This window comes from Phacochoerus africanus, chromosome 8 (genome assembly GCF_016906955.1).
Source record: "Phacochoerus africanus isolate WHEZ1 chromosome 8, ROS_Pafr_v1, whole genome shotgun sequence".
Classification (NCBI taxonomy): Eukaryota; Metazoa; Chordata; class Mammalia; order Artiodactyla; family Suidae; genus Phacochoerus; species Phacochoerus africanus.
Genome location: NC_062551.1, coordinates 160,500,885 through 160,521,365, shown reverse-complemented (window position 1 = coordinate 160,521,365; position 20,481 = coordinate 160,500,885). Strand labels below are relative to the sequence as shown.

The 20,481-nt window shown below is 37.3% G+C and overlaps 1 protein-coding gene across 1 annotated transcript in view; it reads left to right on the top strand.

The window, feature by feature from the left end:
* The first annotated feature begins 2,819 nt into the window (after window positions 1-2,819).
* C8H1orf185 (chromosome 8 C1orf185 homolog) overlaps window positions 2,820-20,481 on the top strand; it is a 41,587-nt gene continuing 23,925 nt past the window's right edge. Inside the window, exons 1-3 of the mRNA XM_047791510.1 lie at window positions 2,820-2,928; window positions 10,749-10,854; window positions 17,421-17,556. Of these exons, the coding sequence (XP_047647466.1) occupies window positions 2,820-2,928; window positions 10,749-10,854; window positions 17,421-17,556 (351 nt within the window). The remainder of the gene's footprint in view (window positions 2,929-10,748; window positions 10,855-17,420; window positions 17,557-20,481) is intronic.

The following is a 20,481-nucleotide window of genomic DNA, read 5'->3' as shown; positions in this document are numbered from 1 at the left end:
CCGCCTTCAAGAGGCAATAGCCACCCTCTGAGCCAACTCATGATTTTATTTACTATTTTCTACTTCCTTGTACGTGCAGGGGATACATCTGTATTTTACTTCAGACTTATTGGAAGCAAGATATGCTAGGACAGTCATTCCTAAGCACATAAAGCAATCATAAATGTTTTAGCCCTCCCAGGCCATAACTTGTTCTTTGCTTCAAGCCATCTATGGCCTCTCCCATAAATCCCCCAAGGCCCTAGTCCTGAGAATGTCACTGCTTTAGCAATCTTGTTTTCAAGATGCCGTTTTTTGATGTTCTCTTTCGTTTTGCCTCAAGGGTCATGAGAGAGTCACAAGACTTTGTGTAAAATATAGACTGACCTCTACAGCCACTCTATGGCGCCAGTCTTTTCTTTCCATTCTTTGTCACGTTGCATATTCATGCCTCCAACAAGATGTCTTTTTCTTTACTATGTTAGTAATTCCTTGTATCATTATCTCATTTGTTCCTTATTCTAATTCTGAGGACAGATAATATGACTCCTGTTTTTCAAATAAGAACATTAAAATCCAATCAGCCTAGTAAATAATACTTCCACGTTCATATATCTAGTTAGTTTTGTATCAGTCAGAACAGCCACCAACTAAAAAATTCAATATGGGTCACCTTTTTAATACAAGTTGTATATGAGCCCTGCTTCTATTTCGTTATAGATTTTTAAACCTCAGGGCAAGGATTCACTCTTAGTTAAATGGCTTTTTAACCCTCATTTGGTGCCTCAAACAGTATCTCACACATTTTTGGTGTTCAATAGCTGCTTATTGAATTGGAGTTTCACCTGAGACTGAAATCTGACAGTTCTGAAAGAATATAATAAATAAGTAATTTGTGAATACTCAAACAATAAAACAGAACTTTAAGTTCTGGAATCACTGCAAAAAATAATCTGAAAATACTTCTGATGCAGATATGACTGGTTAAATATTATAGACATAGATATGGATGAGTAGCATCTACGTCTATATATCTCTATGTATATGTCGTTCCACGTAGAGAGAGAGATGTTAAAGGATATGCTGGTATCTACATATAAATAGTTTAAAAGATGAATGAACTGAGAAAGAGGGACCTATAAAGGCAATAAAGTTATAACAGAGAAGTTGGAGGGGGGGAACCAAATGAATTTAGGTTATTTATGCCAAGGTAAGAGAGAGGGAATGGTCAATAGTGACCTTTCAATTTTGTGTTAATGAAGGTATTAATGAGCTTGGGAATAGCAGTTGTGAAGATGTGGAAATTCTCATAATAAGAGTTGTGTCTACAAATGATAAGGATCAGTTGTAAATGGGAGGTTGCAGTGGGTAGAGGCAAAGTTTTGTTTATCTTAAGATGGAAGATGGTTTAAATCTTTGGCTAGCTATTTGTTACTCATTCTGTAGGATTCAGCTCAGGTCTTCTCTAAAACACTATTCCTGCACTTGGTCAGACTGCCTTCCTTGTCTTAGTGCTATCAGTAGGTCATTATCATAGCAATTAGAATTGTTTAAAGAATATTGTTTAAACGTTGTCCTTTCCAGATTGTAAACTCTATGGCCATGTATTACTTATCTTTGAATCATCAGTTCTTGGCAAGGGTTTGGCAGTAGAAAGTTCTCAAATCATGGAGTTCCCGTCGTGGTGCAGTGGTTAACGAATCTGACTAGGAACCATGAGGTTGCGGGTTCGGTCCCTGCCCTTGCTCAGTGGGTTGACGATCCGGCGTTGCCTTGAGCTGTGGTGTAGGTTGCAGACGCGGCTCGGATCCAGCGTTGCTGTGGCTCTGGCGTAGGCCGGTGGCTACAGCTCCGATTCGACCCCAGCCTGGGAACCTCCATGTGCCGTGGGAGCGGCCCAAGAAATAGCAAAAAGACCAAAAAAAAAAAAAAAAAAAAGAAAGTTCTGAAATCATGTTTAACTAAGCTATGGAGCTTTTTTTTTTTTTTTAAGTGTCCTATCTTTTTATAGATCTTCCTGTATCTGTATTTCTATTTATTTTTTCCATTTATAATGCCTATAGCACTTTTTTTTTTTTTCTGAGTCCACAGCATGTGGATATTCCCAGGCCAGGGATCAAACGTGGGCCACAGCAGCAGCATGAGCCCCAGCAGCAGCATGAGCCCCTGCAGGGACAATGCGTATAATACTTCTTAATTGCACTTATTCTTTTTTCACACATATGACCTTCCTATTAAACCAAGTACCTATATTACTCATTTTTGTAGTCTAGCATCTAGCACAGTGCCTATCACTTACTCATTGAATAGTGAATCATTTCTCAAATAATCAGCCATTATTTTAAATTCTGAGGATACCATAGTGAAAAAGATTTATCTTCTGGTAGAGAAAGAAGACAATGGACAATAAACCAATAAGTAAAGAAGTTTACTTATTAAAAAAGATTACTTATGATAATTATTAAAGGCAAAGAAACTGTGATATAATAGAATGACTGTCGAAAATGAGTTACTACTTTAGATAGGATACTTAAAGACAGAGTCAAGCAAGTAGAAATACTACCTTTGTATATAATGTTTCTTTAAATTATGTGTTAACTAAACCTTCAGAGTGAGAGGGGAATCTTAATGATCGGAGCCAAACTTTTTCATTTTACAGACTGATTTAGAGAGAAAGTGTGACTTGTTGGAGGTATCAGGAAATATGTAATTTGTCTTTCTCTTGGTAAAGTGGTTTCGAAATTCTTTATACCTCATTGCAGTTCCCCTAAGATGTAAATGGCCCATTTAAACCAAGGATTAGAATGGTGGTCTACTAATGGCACCCATCTTCTTCCCTAATGGCTAAATACAAAAAGAATAAAGAGGAGGGCGGAGATCTTCAAGAGAAAGCTAAGAGGGCTGTAAACACAGTGGTAATAATAGAGAAACTGCTACATGGAGATCTAAGTAAAGGAGTCAGGAATAAGAACATTAAATTTTTTTGTTCCTGTAGTTCATTGGTGGCCTAGCAGTTAAGGATTTGTCATTGTCACTGCTGTGGCTTGGGTTCAATCCCTAGCCTGGGAACTTCCTGCATGCCATGGGTACAGCCCTCCCAAATATTTTTTTTTGTTCCTGATTTTTCTAAGATATTCTTGGTACAAAATTTGAATGTTCAGAAAAGCCTTGAATTGAAAAAAATATTTATTTATGTATTGTACTTTTTAGGGCCGCACCCACGGCATATGGAGGATCTCCTGCCTGGGGTCAAATCAGAGCTACAACTGCCGGCCTACACACAACCACAGCAACGCCAGATCCAAGATGCGTCTGTGACCTATACCACAGCCCATGGCAACGCTGGATCCTTAATACACTGAGCGAGGCCAGGGATCAGACCTGCAACCTCATGGCTCCTAGTTGGATTTATTTCCGCTGTGCCATGATAGGAACTCCTGGAGTAGAAAATTATAACTAATCCCTTACTCCAGGAATAGCCAGTGTTAATTATTTTCCTATATAAATGTATTTCTTCCTTTTTCTTTCCTTTTTTTTTTTTTTACAAAATTGGAATCATATTGTTTTTATATTTTTAAAATATTTGAGAAAATAAGAAATTTTTTTTTTTTTGTCTTTTTGCTATTTCTTGGGCCGCTTCTGCGGCATATGGAGATTCCCAGGCTAGGGGTCCAATCGGAGCTGTAGCCATTGGCCCACGCCAGAGCCACAGCAACGCGGGATCCGAGCCGCGTCTGCAACCTACACCACAGCTCACGGCAACGCCGGATCCTTAACCCACTGAGCAAGGGCAGGGACCGAACCCTGCAACCTCATGGTTCCTAGTCGGATTCGTTAACCACTGCGCCACAACGGGAACTCCAGAAAATAAGAAAAATTTTAAAAAGACAGAATAACAGACAGTCATGCAATCTACTAAATAATTTTTTTCCATATAAGCTTCAGATTTTTTAATTTTTTAAAGAAATAAGACATTATAGATTAAAGTCTAGGCTTATATTCCATCCATATTCTCTTCCCTTCATCTCCTCCCCGATACAACCAATATCATGAGTAAGGTATGTTTTAATACTTCTCTATCACATTGGTTTTTTTTTAATTGAAATTTTATTTTTATTTTTTTACAGAATAAAATACATACATTTAAACACAATTACATTCACACAGATTATTATATCATGGATCTTAAGAAACAGATTAAGTGACTCCCTCTGGAGAAATGGAATGGAAAATATGTTGAGACAAATAAGAAATTTATTCTATACTTTATCCCATTTTATATGGCTTTCATCTTTACTATTTAGTATTATCTATTACATTTCAATTTTTCTTTAAAAATTAGTGTTATATTAAAATTGTTATGCAACTAAAATTTATAAATAAGAAAGCCTTATATACCATTAAATATTTTATATAGCATAATAAAAAGAATAACAACTGGTAAGAACAAAAATAATATACCCTCTGAAAATAAGTAACATAAAATTCATAAGTTGGTTAAAAAACAGTATAACTATATAAATATGTCCTCACAATTTGTTACATCTTATTGATTTTTCAATATAGGCATTACAACATTCTAGGTGATGTGATAAACAAGACATTATAGACTTTACATTGTGCCATGGAGAGAAATGGTTATTAATAATACAGTTGTAGAACTGTATTATTTAATTGTACAGTTGCATTAATTATAATTATCATAAATTCTTTGATCGAGAGGAAGTCAGAATCAGATGTAAGAAGACTTCAGCATTCCAAGAATGATGTCAAATGACCCCCTTTATGGTGGATTATGCACTTATTTACTATGAGATATATTTCTTCTCCACAGATTCCTTGTTTGTGTATCAACTGTAGATTTTTGGTTTGCAGTTATTCTGAAGTTTTGATATGAGTCTATATGTATATGAGATTGCTCTAAGTTGTTGTTCTCTTAACTGCAAGTTCATCTCCAGTGCCCTGCATTTGTACCCACCTCTTCTCATGACCTCTGATTTTGGTGGTATAATTGTGCATGGATGATTTCGTATCTTTACTGTATATATACCTTTACTGGTGAGCCTTGTCATTTGTGGCATTTTTGTTTCCTGTTGCTGTCCTTTCTTGTCTGCCTAGAGAAGTTCCTTTAGTATTTGTTGTAAGGCTGGTTTAATGTTGCTGAATTCTCTCAACTTTTGCTTATCTGTGAAGGTTTTGATTTCTCCTTCAAATCTGAATGAGAGCCTTGCTGGGTAAAGTAATCTTGGTTGGAGGTTTTTTCCTTTCATCACATTAAGTATATCATGCCACTCCCTTCTGGCCTGCAGAGTTTCTGCTGAAAAATCTGCCCATAACCTTATTGGGGTTCCCTTATGTGTTACTTGTTTCTTTTCCCTAGCTGCTTTCAAGATTTTCTCATTGTCTTTAATTTTGGTCAGTTTGATTAATATGTGTCTCGGGGTATTCCTCCTTGGGTTTATTTTGTATGGTACTCGTTGTGCTTCCTGGATTTGAGTGAGTGGTTCCTTTCCCATGTTAGGGAAGTTTTTGGCTATTATCTCTTAGAATATTTTTTCTGTCCCTTTCTCTCTCTCTTCTCCTTCTGGCACCCCTGTAATATGGATGTTGGAGCATTTAACGTTGTCCCAGAGTTCTCTGAGACTCTCTTCATTTGTTTTCAATCTTTTTTTCTGTACTGCATCCATAATTTCCACTAATCTGTCCTCCACTTTGCTTATTCGTTCTTTTGCCTCCTGTATTCTGCTGTTAGCTGCTTCTAGTGAATTTTTTATTTCAGTTATTGTATTTTGCATCTCTTCTTGTTTAAGTTTTATATGTTGTATCTCTTTGGTCAGCATTTCCTGTAAGTTATCCATCTTTGCCTCCAGTTTATTTCCAGTGTCTTGCATCATCTTTAGCATCAACAGTCTAAAGTCTTTTTCCTGGAGGCTAAGAATCTCCTCCTTGCTTAGCTGATTTTCTGGGGTTTTTCCTTTCTCCCTCATCTGAGTTATAGTTCTCTGTCTTTTCATTTTTATAGGTTTTTGGTGTGGTGATTGTCTTACAGATAATAGAGTTGTAGCCTTTCTTACTTCTGATGTCTGCCCCCCTTGTGGCTGAAGTCACTATGGGGGCTTGCTGTAGGCTTCCTGATGGGAGGGGCTGATGCCTGCCCCCTGGTAGGTGGAGCTGATTCCTATCCCTCTGGTGGGTGGGGCTTAGTCTCTGGATGGGATTAGAGGCAGCTGTGTGCCTGAGAGGTCTTCAGGTAGCCTGTTTACTGAGGGGCAGGGCTGCAATACCACCTGGATTGTTGTTTGCCCTGGGACTTCTCAGCACTGACTGATGGGTGGGGCCAGATTTTCCCAAAATGGCCACCTCCAGAGAAAGGCAGCTGCCGAATATTCCCGAGAGCTTTTCTTTCCATGTCCTTCCTTCAGAACAAGCCATATTCACCCCTGTTTTCCCAGGATGTCCTCCAAGAACTGTGGTCAGGTTTGACCCAGATTCCCACAGAGACTTTGCTTTGCCCTGGGACCCAGTGCACGTGAAAGTCCATGTGCACCTTTTAAGAATGGGGTCTTGGTTTCCCCCAGTCCTGTGGAGCTCCTGCACACAAGCCCCACTGGCCTTCAATGCCAGATGCTCCAGGGGCTCTTTCTCCCAGTGCCAGATCCCCACATGTGAGAGTTTGATGTGTGGCTCAGAATTCTCACTCCTGTAGGTGAGTCTCTGTGAATGAGCTAGTTTCCAGTCTCTGGAGCTTCCCACCTCAGAGGTATGGGGTTGTTTATATCGCAAAATCACCCTTCCTACCTCTTGATGTGGCCTCCGCTTTTTCTTCTGGAGTAGGGTATCTTTTTTAAGGTTTCTGGTCCATTTGGGTGAAGAGTGCTCAGTCTTTAGTTGTGAATTTTGTTGTTTTTAGGAGAGAAGTTGGGCTCCAGTCCTTCTATTCCACCATCTTAATCCCATCTCCTGATAGTTCTATATTTAGTTTCCTGAGGTACCGCCATACTGTTTTCCATATTGGTTTTACCAATTTACATTACCACCAATAGTGAAGGAGAGTTCCCTTTTCTCCACACACTCTCCAGAATTTATTTGTGGACCTGCTAATGGTGCTCTCATTGTAATTTTGATTTGCATTTCTCTATTGATTAGTGATGTTGAGCATTTTTTCATGTGCATACTGGCCATCCATGTGTCTTTGGAGAAATGTCTATTTAGGTCTTCTGCCCATTTTTCAATTGGGTTGTTTGTTTCAGTACTTGTGATTGGTCTATTCCTGTTTTCTGTTTCTTCCTGATGTACCTTTGTAAGAATCTCTCCATTTCTTCTAGGTTGTCCATTTTATTGGCATATGGTTGTTTTTAGTAGTGTCTTATGATCCTTTCTATTTCTGTGGTGTCTGTTGTAATGTAGTTCCTTATAAATTTCAATATATACTTGCCACATGACCCCATTGAAATAAAAACTTATGTTCACAAATGCCTGTATGTTAATGCATAGAATGCTTTATTCCTAACAACTTCAAATTGGAAACAACCAAATATTTCTCACCTAGGAAATAAACTGTGGTACATCTGTAAAGTAGAATATTACTCAGTAATTTAAAAAAAAAAAACCTGCTGATACATGGAACAACATAGATGAATTTCAGATGCATTATGCTGTTTTGTTCTGTTTTATTTTTTGTCTTTTTTGGGGCCGTGCCATGACATATGGAAGTTCCAAGTCTAGGGGTTGAATCAGACCTGCAGCTGCTGGCCTATGCCACAGCCACAGCCATGTCAGACCTGAACCGAGTCTGCAACCTACACCACAGCTCACAGCAATGCCAGATCCTTAACCCGCAGAATGAGGCCAGGGATCGAACTCACATCCTTATGGGTTCTAGTTGAGTTTGTTACCACTGAGCCACAATGGGAACTCTGCATTATGCTAAGTTTAAAAATGTACAGACTCGGGAGTTCCCATTGTGGCTCAGTGGTTAGTGAATCTGACTAGGAACCATGAGGTTGCAGGTTCAATCCCTGGCCTTGCTCAGTGGGTTAAGGATCTGGCGTTGCCGTGAGCTGTGGTGTAGGTCACAGACGCGGCTTGGATCTGGCATTGCTGTGGCTGTGGTGTAGGCTGGCGGCTACAGCTCTGATTCGACCCCTAGCCTGGGAACCTCCATATGCCGTGGCAGCAGCCCAAGAAATGGCAAAAAAAACCAAAAACAAACAAACAAAAAAAAACCAGACTCAAAAGACAAAATGCTGTAATATTCCATTTATGCTCTAGAAAAGGTAAAAGTATAAGGATAGAGAATGGGGATGGAAAAGAATCAGTGGTTGCCAGCAGTGAGTACTTAACCACTAAGAGGCTGTACAGGGAAATGTTTGGGGGTGATGAAATTTTTCTGTAACTTGATTGTGGTGATTAAACACTTTTTATATTTGTCAAAACTTGCAGAACTACATGCACACATAAGGGAATTTTACTATGTGCGAATTTTAAAATGTTTTTAAAGAAACCTTCTTACGCTACATTTCTGAATATTATTTCTCTGCTAATTCTCTATTCTCTCTTTTTATGCTTTATACTCTTAATATTTTCCAAATCTCCTTTTTTTTTTTTTGGTCTTTTTAGGGTTGCACCCATGGCATATGGTGGTTCCCAGGACAGGGGTTGAATCAGAGCTGTAGCCACTGGCCTACACCACAGCTACAGCAATGCCAGAGCGAAGCCACATCTGCAACCTACACCACAACTCGTGGCAATGCCAGATCCTTAACGCACTGAGTGAGGCCAGGGATCAAACTTGTGTCCTGTGGATACCAGTCAGATTCATTTCTGCTGAGCCACAATGGGAACTCCCCCATAATTTCTTTATTCTACTTTTCATTTCTTTATATAGTTGTGAGAATCTCTCAGTATTATCTTCATTTTATTCTTTGTTTTTAAAGAAGAATTTATCTTAGAATTTTTTAATACAGGTTTTCCCTTATGGTGTAGTAGGTTAAGGATCTGGCATTGTCACTGCAGTGGCTTAATTCACTGCTGTGTTGTGGATTCAATCCCTGGCCCAGGAACTTCCATTTGGGCATGGCCAATTTTTTTTAAATTTATAATTTCCAAGATTCCTCCTTGCTTTTTTTTTTGAGTTGGTCATTTATTGTGCCAGAGGATGGCTTGGTATGAGGACTGTCTCACTGATTTACTTTGCTTCTTCTAGTTAATCCCTGCTTCCAGGTTTCAGTACCTAGCTTGCCTGTGGTTTTAGCTCCTACTCATTTCTTTGTGTGGCTTTTCTTCTTTTGTCCATATCTTTTATAGTTAAAACTATATCTTTTATAGTTAAAAAGACATGGATTTTATCTATCTTGCTTTTGTCACTTAATACTGTCTGATATTTCCTTATGTCATTATATCTGTGATTCTCAACTGAGGGCAGTTCTGCTCCTCAGAATAATTTGATAATACCTGGAGATATCTTTGTTACAGTGCATAGGACACTGCCTCACAACAGTTTATCTGGTCAAAAATATCTCTATCTTTTCATATATAACACAGCATAATTTATTTAATTGACTCCCTAATGTGAGGCATTTAGAGGGTTTTTTGTGTGTTTAAGTATCACTTTGATAAATAGCCTTATATTACCTTTTGTACCATTAATTCCTAAATGTACATATTTCTGAACCAAAAGAAAATTAAGATTTGAGAGTCACCATTGAGAAAGCTGGAAATTATTTAGCAAACAATAAAAATACAGGAACAAACAGTCTTTATCATGTCATACCCTTAGTGGAACTTATAATATGTGCACACATAAATATATTCTATTAGTTTTTACTTTTTAACCTCTTTTCCCCACCAAATAATATACTCCTAAATTGTCTTAAGACTCCTAAAGTTCTATACAGCCTCTGTGAAAGCTTTCTACAGCTTGCTTTCTGCTTAGGTAGCAGATTTCAGAATCTTAATGGATACGAGACCAATCTTACTATAAATATCTCATGCTTTCTTTATTCTTTTTAATACACACCAGTATTAAGATGTTTGGTAGCAGGAATAATATAATAAAAAAAAAGAGAGGACTGCTTTTAATTTGCTGCCTAACCTTAATTACTTCACTTACTTCTTTCCCTCGGCCTTAATTTTATCATCTATAAAATGAAGGAGTTATGCAGTCCCTATGGGCTTTTCCCGTTATAAACCTGTGATATACTATCATTTACATTGCTTACATTTAGCTTTTGGCTATGATCTTTCACTGTTTCTGGGATGAAGTAGGGATGAAATGTTTAAAGATTTCTAAGATTTAAAAAAATTTCTCCTGTTTGTCCTTTATTACCCTCATCTATCACCTGGTAGTGGTTGATAATACAGATCTTAAAATGGGAAGTTTCTTATGCTGGAGGACAACAAAGGATGATAGTGGAAAAATAGCCTAATAATTCATAGCTGGACTGGAAATGGAGGAAACTGGATAAGAAAAAAGGAGGTGACAGCTGTAAAAAAAAAAAAAAAAATCCCACAAAACCTAGGAATTAAATTTTGGCAGGGTCAAAGAAATGTGCCCTGGGCCCTAATCGGCATAAGGCTCCATGTAATTCTCAAACACAGTTTCTTGAAGTTTATTAGGATGGGACAGGATCAGAATTAAGATCTCCCTACTTGCTAGTTAATGTGTTAAACACTACTCAGTGTAATATCATTTGAAATATTGTCATTTAATTTTACATAGAGAACGAATATATATGCATGAAATAATCTTTTATGATTTATCTGTATAGGTTTTTTTAACCACTTAACCTATTTTCTGGCTGCTGGTGCTGTTACTTTGGGAATTGGTTTCTTTGCTTTGGCATCAGCTTTGTGGTTCCTGATTTGCAAACGAAGGTAAGATTTATTAGAATATTTAACTTTTTTTTTTGTCTTTTTGCCTTTTCTAGGGCTGCTCCCGTGGCATATGGAGGTTCCCAGGCTAGGGGTCTAATTGGAGCTGTGTCTGCGACCTACACCACAGCTCACGGCAGCACTGGATCCTTAACCCACTGAGCGAGGCCAGGGATTGAACCCACAACCTCATGGTTTCTGGTCGGATTCATTAACCACTGAGGCACAACGGAAACTCCAGAATATTTAACTTTTTTTCTTTTAAAAATTCAGTGAATGGCTTTCTCAAATGGTGTGTTAAATTTAATAGCTATAATGGTACTGATTATGTATTTTGATTGGGGAGAGAAACTACAAGTTTAAAATAGCATGAAAAGAATATCCTTGAAGTATAATAGTCTAAGTAATATAATAGCAGTCTTCATGCATTAAAATTTTAAGGAATAATGAGATGTAATTTATTCTGTAAAAGACATGACTTTGAATTATAATAAAAGGCTATAAAATAAAAAATTTTTCTATTACGAATTTAGAAGTCAGAAACATTACTGAAAGCGAAAGGCTCTCTCTTTACTACATATTTAAGAAAAGAGCTGACAGAATGCTCTGGTATGATCTAAATGTAGTCTTTTGCCAGAGATGGAAAAGAGATACTTGATACCTCAGTTCTTTCCAGCTCTAAAATTTGGTGTTTTTAATGATTTAATTGGTTTAGTACTTACTTTATCTGATGTTAAGAATGTAAATTTTAATATAATATTCCCATACACTCTTCCAGTATCCCATTTCAGCAAATGGATGCATATTATCTATACATTTGCACAAGTCTGAAAACTGGCAATTATTCACTAATTCATTCTTAAAACAAATATTTATTGGTGCCTGCCATTGTTCTAGGTACTGAGGATACAACTGTGAACAAGTCAGATGAGGTTCCTGTTTCATAGATTTGCAGTGCCACTGGGAGGAGACAAATAATTAACGAATAAAGTGGTCAGGCAGTGTCTCTTCAAGCGGGTCCTATTTACGACTTGAATTAAAAGAAAGAGCCAGACATCTGCCAACCTTGTGGAAGAGCTTTTTTTCTACACTAATGGGATAGCAAGGACAGAGACTGCAAGTGGGAATGATCTTGATATTGTTCAGTAAACAGAAGGAAGTTCAGTGTGAATATGGCTGAAGGCAGAGAGGGAAATGATGAGATCAAGGAGGTAGATAGGGGTCAGATCACATAGAAATTTGCAGGCTAGAACATGGAGGTTAGGTTTTATTTTTCTGCCATCAGAAGGTTTTAAGCAAGGGAATGACAATATTATCATAACGATAGCTAACATCAAGTATTTACTACATACTAGAAGACTACAATGCCACCTACAGATGTTTACATTTTAATAACACTTTTTACATTTTGAGATGTAGATTTTAAGTCTACGATGTAGAATTCCAAATATATATTCCCATGTAACCATGACTCTAGTCAAGAGACAGAACTTTTCCATCATGCTACAAAGTTCCCTCATCCTCCTTTCCAGGCATCACTCCCCACCTTCCACCTAGAGGTAATTAATATTCTGATTTTTATCACCATAGATTAATTTTATCTATTCTTGAACTTTATATAAATTAAATCATATGGACTTTTTTATGTCTGATTTTTTTTTACTTAGCATAATATTTTTGAGATTCACTTGTGTTTCATTTATCTGTATTTCATTGTTTTTATTAATGAGTAGTATTCCATTGTATGAATTTACCTAAGTTTGATTATCCATATCTCTGTTAATTGGACATTCACTCATTTCCAATTGTAGCCCTTTGGAATAAAGCTGCTATGAACAGTCTGGTATAAATCTTTTTGTTCATGTGCTTTTCCTTCTCTTGAGTAAATACCTAAGAGTTGAACTGCTGGATCATATGTTTAACTTTATAAGTATCTGCTAAACAGTTTTCCAAGATGGATGTATACTCCCATCAGCAATGTGGGAGAGTTCTGATTCACATTTTCAAAATAACTTTTCTTATGTCTGAGAGACAAGTTAGGAGGCTATTACACAGTCCAGGTTAGGGATGATAGTGTCTTAGACTAATATGGAAGTAGATGAGATGAAAAGAAAGGGTTGGGGAGTTCCCGTCGTGGCGCAGTGGTTAATGAATCCGACTAGGAACCATGAGGTTGTGGGTTCGATCCCTGCCCTTGCTCAGTGGGTTAACAATCTGGCGTTGCCGTGAGCTGTGGTGTAGGTTGCAGACGCGGCTCGGATCCTGAGTTGCTGTGGCTCTGGCGTAGGCCAGTGGCTGCAGCTCCGATTCGACTCCTAGCCTGGGAACCTCCATATGCTGCAGGAGTGGCCCAAGAAATAGCAAAAAGACAAAAAGACAAAAAAAAGAAAAAGAAGAAAAGAAAGGGTTGGTATATGTTTTGCAGGTAAAGCTAGTAAAGCTAGAGGTAAGGAAAGCGAAGTGGCAGAGTTAATGCTGACACCTACCATGAGCAACTGAAAGTTGATTGTGCCGCTTATTGAGATGAGGAAGTAAGAGTGGGGAACAAGTTGAGGGAGTAATGATAATCTAGGGGTTGTATTTTGGGTGGAAGTTTGAAAGCCTATGAGACATCCAACTGGAAATGTCAAAGAGATAGTCAGATACACATGTATGAGCTTCAGGAGAGAAGTCCAGGCTGAAGATTTAGGTTATCAATGTATAGAAAATATCTAAAGTCATACAACTAGATGAGACTAACCAGGGAGTGATTGTTGTAAGAGAAGAAAAAAGCATAGGACTGTTTTCTTCAGTTTACCAACATTTAGAAATCTTAAAAAAAAAAAGAGTAGGAAGAATCAATAACATCTGAGAAGGAAAAGCTGAGAAGTGTGTGGTATCAAGGAAGTCAAAATTAGAAAATATTTCAAGGAGGAGGCAGTGGGCAGTTATGTTGAAAGTACTTAGGCAATTGAGAAAGACAGGATGGAGAAATGATTTTTGGATTTAACAACGTGGAAGTTATTGGTGGCCTTAAACAGTTTAGTGGAGTGATGGTTCAGAAGCTTACCTTTGAGTAAAACACAAGAATTGAGAAAACTGAGACTAGTATGTACATCTCTTTTAATACGATTTTTCTTTGAAGGGAAATTGATAAAAGGGGAAGGAACTGGAGGAAAATGGGAGGTTGAGGAAGGACTGATTTATTTTATTTATTTATTTATTTTCATTTTTTTATTACTCGAATTTATCACATCTGTAGTTGTATAATGATCATAACAATCTGATTTCACAGGATTTCCATCCCACAGCCCAAGCAGATCCCTCCACCCCCCAAACTGTCTCCTCTGGAGACCATAAGTTTTTCAATGTCTGTGAGTCAGCATCTGTTCAGCAAAGAAGTTCCGTCTGTCCTTTTTTTCAGATTCCGCATGTAAGTGAAAGCATTTGATGTTGGTGTCTCATTGTATGGCTGACTTCACTTAGCGTGATAGTTTCTAGGTCCATCCATGTTGCTAAAAATGCTGGTATTTCGTTCTTTTTGATGGCTGAGTAATATTCCATTGTGTATATGTACCACATCTTCTGGATCCACTCCTCTGTTGATGGACATTTCAGTTGTTTCCATGTTTTGGCTATTGTAAATAGTGCTGCAATAAATATTGGAGTACATGTGTCTTTGCGAGTCATGGTTTTCTCTGGATAGATGCCCAGGAGTGGGATTGCTAGATCAAATGGTAGTTCTATGTTTAGTTTACTGAGGAATCCCCATACTGTTTTCCACAGTGGTTGCACCAATATACAATCCCACCAACAGTGTACTAGGGTTCCTTTTTCTCCACACCCTCTCCAGCACTTACTGTTTGTAGACTTTTGGATGATGGCCATTCTGACTGGTGTAAGGTGGTACCTCATCGTGGTTTTCATTTGCATTTCTCTAATAATGAGTGACGCTGAACATCTTTTCATGTGTTTCTTGGCCATCTGTATGGGGAAGGACTGATTTATTTTGACTTTTCCTCTGAAAAGACATGGAAGCCATGCTTGATATCTTCCTCTCTTTCCCACACCTACCAAATTTGAACCATCACCTACTTCTATTTATTTTACCTTATAAATTGCTCAAGTCTATCCATTTCTCCCCATTACCAATGCCACCACATTATCCAATTTATTAACCCCCACTGAGGCTCCTAGAGTAGGAGTTATAACCGATCCTTTACCTTCATTGTGTCCTCATTTACTCTCTTCTTCACACTTTAGCCAGATAGTTTCCAAATTCAAATCTGATCAAGTCACCCTTCCACCCCATTCCCACTATATTATAAATGACTTCCTGGTGCTTTTAGGATAAAGACAAAACAACATGACTTCTAAGGTACACGATCTGCTCATGCATACTTTCTAACGTCATCTCCCACTTTCCCTCTTGGTTTCTGTACTTTAGCTATCCTGTCCTAATCTGGTCAGTAGGTCCTTATACCTGATATTCTCTCTGACTAGCATATTCTTACTCCTACAACTCCCCTGCTCCACTACATTGTATCTAATAACTTCCCCCATTTCTTCGGATGCCCAATTCAATCATCCCTTCCTCAGAAAAGCCTTCCCTGACTTCTCTGACCAGGTTAATTCTATTTCATATCTATTCACACAGTAGCAAGGTAGCTTTCCTTGATAACACTTTCCACAGTTGTAATTTTTCATTTCTTGTCATTATTTTATTAATATCTATCTCCCTTACTAGTGTTTAAGCTCCATGAGAGCAATGACAGTTCCCTGAGGGTGGTGGGTGTTTCCTGTGCCTTTTTTCACCTGCCACAATATATACAATATCCAGCATAATGCCTGGCACATAGTAAGTACTGAATGAATATTTGCTAAGTGAACTGAATTTTAAAAAAATGAGTGGATTCTGGAGTTTCCGTTGTGGCTCAGTGATTAGCAAACCCAACTAGTATCCCATGAGGATATGGGTTTGTTCCATGGCCTCACTCAGTGGGTTAAGGATTTGGTGTGGCCGTGAGCTGTGGTGTAGGTTGCAGACGTGGCTGAGATCCAGCATTGCTGTGGCTGTGGTGTAGGCCAACAGCTAAAGCTCTGATTCAACCTCTAGCCTGGGAAGCTTTATAAGCCACACATGAGGCCCCGAAAAGTGAAAAAAAGAAAAAAAGAATGAATTCTAATTGTTAATACCTCATTAACTAACATAATATGATCTCAAATTAATTTGGAAAATTTCTAGTACCTCAGAGAAAAGAAATGGCAATGAGAATTCTTTTTGTTTGTTTGTTTTGTTTTGTTTTTTTAGGGCCTCATCTGCGGCATATGGAAGTTTCCAGACTAGGGGTCGAATTGGAGCTGTAACTGCTGGCCACAGCACAGCAACACAGGATCCAAGCTGTGTCTGTGACCTACACCACAGCTGACAGCAAGGCTGGATCCTTAAACCCACTGAGCAAGGCCAGGGATCAAACTGGCATCCTCGCGGATACTAGTCGAATTCATTAACCACTGAGCCACGACGGGAACTCCAATGAGCATTCTTTTTTAAATAGTTTAGAATTACTATTAAAAAATACATTCCAGATTAAGAAGATGTGGTATATATACACAATGGAATACTACTCAGCCATAAAAAAGAACAAAATAATGCCATTTGCAGCAACATGAATAGAACTAGAGACTCTCATACTAAATGAAGTAAATCAGAAAGAGAAGGACAAATACCATATCATATCACTTATCTGGAATCTAATATGCAGCACAAATAAACCTTTCCACAGAAAAGAAACTCATGGACTTGGAGAATAGACTTGTGGTTGCCAAGGGAAAGGGGGGGAGGGTAAGATGCACCTGGGAATCTGGGGTTAATAGATGCGAACCATTGCCTTTGGAATGGATAAGTAATGACAGAGGATGATGTGAGAAAAAGAATGTATATGTGTGTGTGTGACTGAGTCACTGCTGTACAATAGAAAATTGTCAGAACACTGTAAACCAAGTATAATGGAAAAAATAAAAATCATTTAAAAAATATATTCCTTTATATTTAACTGTCTTTAATCAGCTGGGGGTTTGCTTGCTGCTTCATTATTTCTAACTCTCAAAATTGTTTATGAATGCATGCATAAAGACCACAGTTACTCTTCCCTTGTAAGTCATCAGTTTCAATTCAGTTTCTTTCCACTCATTTTTGCCAGAGCTATTATTAAATATAAAATTGGCCAAGTTTTATTTCATTTCATCCCCTTTGCCATTAAAGGCAAATCTATGAAAAGAATAGTTGACATTAAAGTCAATCGGTTACCTCATAACCAGAGAAAAGGTTATGAAAAACTCTTGGTTAATCTTCAAACTGGAAATATCAACCCTGTGAAGAAGTAGCTTAGCTTACATTCTATGAAAAAAATAGGTGTAATTAAATCAATAACATATGAGAAGGGAATATATGATTTGTGCTTTTATAAATAAATATGTAGTAATATATTTGTTCTGATTTAAAAACTTTTGTGTAGAATTGTTGGAAGCTATCAATTGGTTTATAATACATGCATGTTTAATAATATCCTCTGTAAAATATTTTTCAGAGAAATATTTCAAGATTCCAAACTTAAAGCAACTGATGAGAGATGCAAGCAAAGACCATCAAAGGCGAAGATTAAATCTCATTCTCAGTGTGTTTTTATTTCTCGAAATTTTCATACTGGAAGATTCCAGTTACAGGTAGAGTTTAATGTTTTATAGCAATCTTTTCAAATAATTTCTCGACACCATGTCATTAGCATTGTTGTCTTTATTTTTTTATTTTTTATTTTATTTTTTTTTGGTCTTTTTTGCTATTTCTTGGGCCGCTCCTGCGGCATATGGAGGTTCCCAGGCTAGGGGTCCAATCGGAGCTGTGGCCGCCAGCCTATGCCAGAGCCACAGCAACGCAGGATCCGAGCCGAGTCTGCAACCTACACCACAGCTCACGGTAACGCCGGATCGTTAACCCACTGAGCAAGGGCAGGGACCGAACCCGCAACCTCATGGTTCCTAGTCGGATTCGTTAACCACTGCGCCACGACGGGAACTCCGCATTGTTGTCTTTAAATTTAAGAGTATCCACTGTCTTTTTTTAAATTTGAGGGACAGTAACAAGGAGCTAAATTTAAATTACCCAAAACAATGGGATTTTATCTTATAGGAAACTGAAAAACTACATGAAAATATCTCCTTCTACAGTTGCTTCTCTATATCTCTGGCCTGAGAATCTATATTCCTCGTATTGGAATTGTTGTAGGGATAAAGATAAATGGCATAAGAAAAACAAAGCAAAATTGCCGGGCCTATAAGAAGAAAGAGATTTGGAGATAAGAGGATACTCAGATAACCAAGTAACCCAACCAAACCAACTAATTGAAATTTAATACAATTGAACAAGGTTTTATTAAGTCCTCATTACATTCTGAGCTCTGGGCTCTCCCTATTGAGGATAGTAAGATACCAATCCTACCTTGGAAGTGCTAGGGTAGTATCAGTGGGAAATGCAGACACATTTAACTTTGTATTACATATACTGTTGTATGAACGTGTAAAACAAGGGAGACCCTGGCAGAAATGAAAAACTATGATATAGCTAAACAGTGTATTATTAAATTTTATGATTTTGGACTCCATGTCTAATATATTCATCCCTTGTTGCGTGTGCTATTACATTTCTGAGATTAATCCAGGTTGGTGCATGTTGTTCATTACTTTTTTGTTGTCTTATGGTATTTTATGGAATGAATATGTCACATTTTATGTTAAGGACATTTGGGTTGTTTTCAGTTTTCTTTTTAAGGGAAATTTTCATAGGGAATGTACCTAGCGGTGGAATTGCTAACTCATGAGGTTCGTGCATGTTCAATATTACTAGATAATTTCAAATTATTTTCCAAAGTAGCTTTATCAGTATACATTCCCCTGAGGCATGCATAATTGCTAGGATTGCTCCATATGAACAAATACTTACATTTTTAGGCTTCTAAATGTTTAACAATCTGATGGATGTGTAATAATATCTTACTGTAGTTTTTCTTAATAGACTATTTTTTAAGTGGTTTTAGGTACACAATAAAATTGAGAAGAAAGCATAGAGTTCTCACATATCCCTTGCCCCCACATAAGTACAGCCTCCCCCACAATCAACATCCTACACCAGAGTGGTACATTTGTTACAACTGTTGAACCAACACTGACACATCATCACCCAAAGTCCAGTGTTTACATTAGGATTCACCTTTGAATCCTATATTCTGTGGGTTTGGACATATATGTGGAGACAGACGGACACATACACACACAGGGACAGACAGAGAGACAGAGACAGAGAGTTGCATTATAGTATCATATACAATAGTTTTACTATTCTAAAAATCTTTTAGTTTCATGACTATTCATCCTTCCCAACCAGTTATCATTTAACTCTTTGCATAGTTCTGCCTTATACAGTTGGAATAATAAGGCATGTCGCCTTTTTAGGCTTCTTTCTCTTATTAATACTCATTTAGATTTCCCTGTCTTTTCAAAGCTTGATAGCATATTTATTTTGGCACTGAATAATATTCCATTGTATTTATCTACCTCGATTTATTTATTCACTCACTGAAGGACATCTTGGTTGCTTCCAGGTTTCGGCAATTATGAATTAAGCAGCTATAAATATTCATGTGCAGGTTTTTGTGTGGACATATTTTCAGCTCATTTGGGTAACTACCAAGGAACATGATTGCTGGATTGAATGGTAAGAGAAATTTAGTTTTGTAAGAAACTGCCAAACTGTCTGCCAAAGTGGCTGTACCGTTTTGCATTCACACCAGCAATGAGTAAGAGTTCCTATTGCTCTACATCCTCACCAGCACTTGGTGTTGTCAGTGTTTTGGAATTTTGCCATTATAATAGGTGTATAGTAGTATTTTGTTGGTTTAATTTTTCATCTCCCTAATGATGCATGATGCTGAATATCTTTTCATATGTTTATGTACCATCTGTATGTATCTTTTTTTAGTGAGGTTCAGCTCTTTTGCCCATTTTTAAAATTGGGTTGTTTGTTTTCGTATTGTTGTAGTTTAAGAGTTCTTTTATATTTTAAATACTAGTGTTTTATTAGATACGCCTTTTGCAAACACTTTTACCCAGTCTGTGGCTCGTCTTCTCATTCTCTTGATATCTCACTATAGTTTTGATTTGTATTTTCCTGCTAAAATATGAGGTGATCGTCTTTTCTAAAGTTCATTGGCCATTATGGTTTTCTCTTGGTAAAATGTCTATTCACATCTTTTACCTCTTTAAAAAGAATGGAGGAAGGGATATATATGTGTGTGTGTGTGTGTGTGTGTGTATGCACACACACAGTTTATATATATATGTATACACATAGTTTATATATATATATGCATAGTTTATATATATAAACTGATTTATCTTGCTCTATACCTGAAACTAACACAGCTTTGTAAATCAACTATACTCCAATAAGATTTATTAAAAAACTTTTACCGCTTTTTCTATTACTTTGTCTTTATATTACAAAACTTTAAAAGTTATTTATATGGATACATAATATTTTTTCAGTTATGTTAATTTTGATATCTTCATCAATTTTGTGGCTTTTGTTTTCACTGT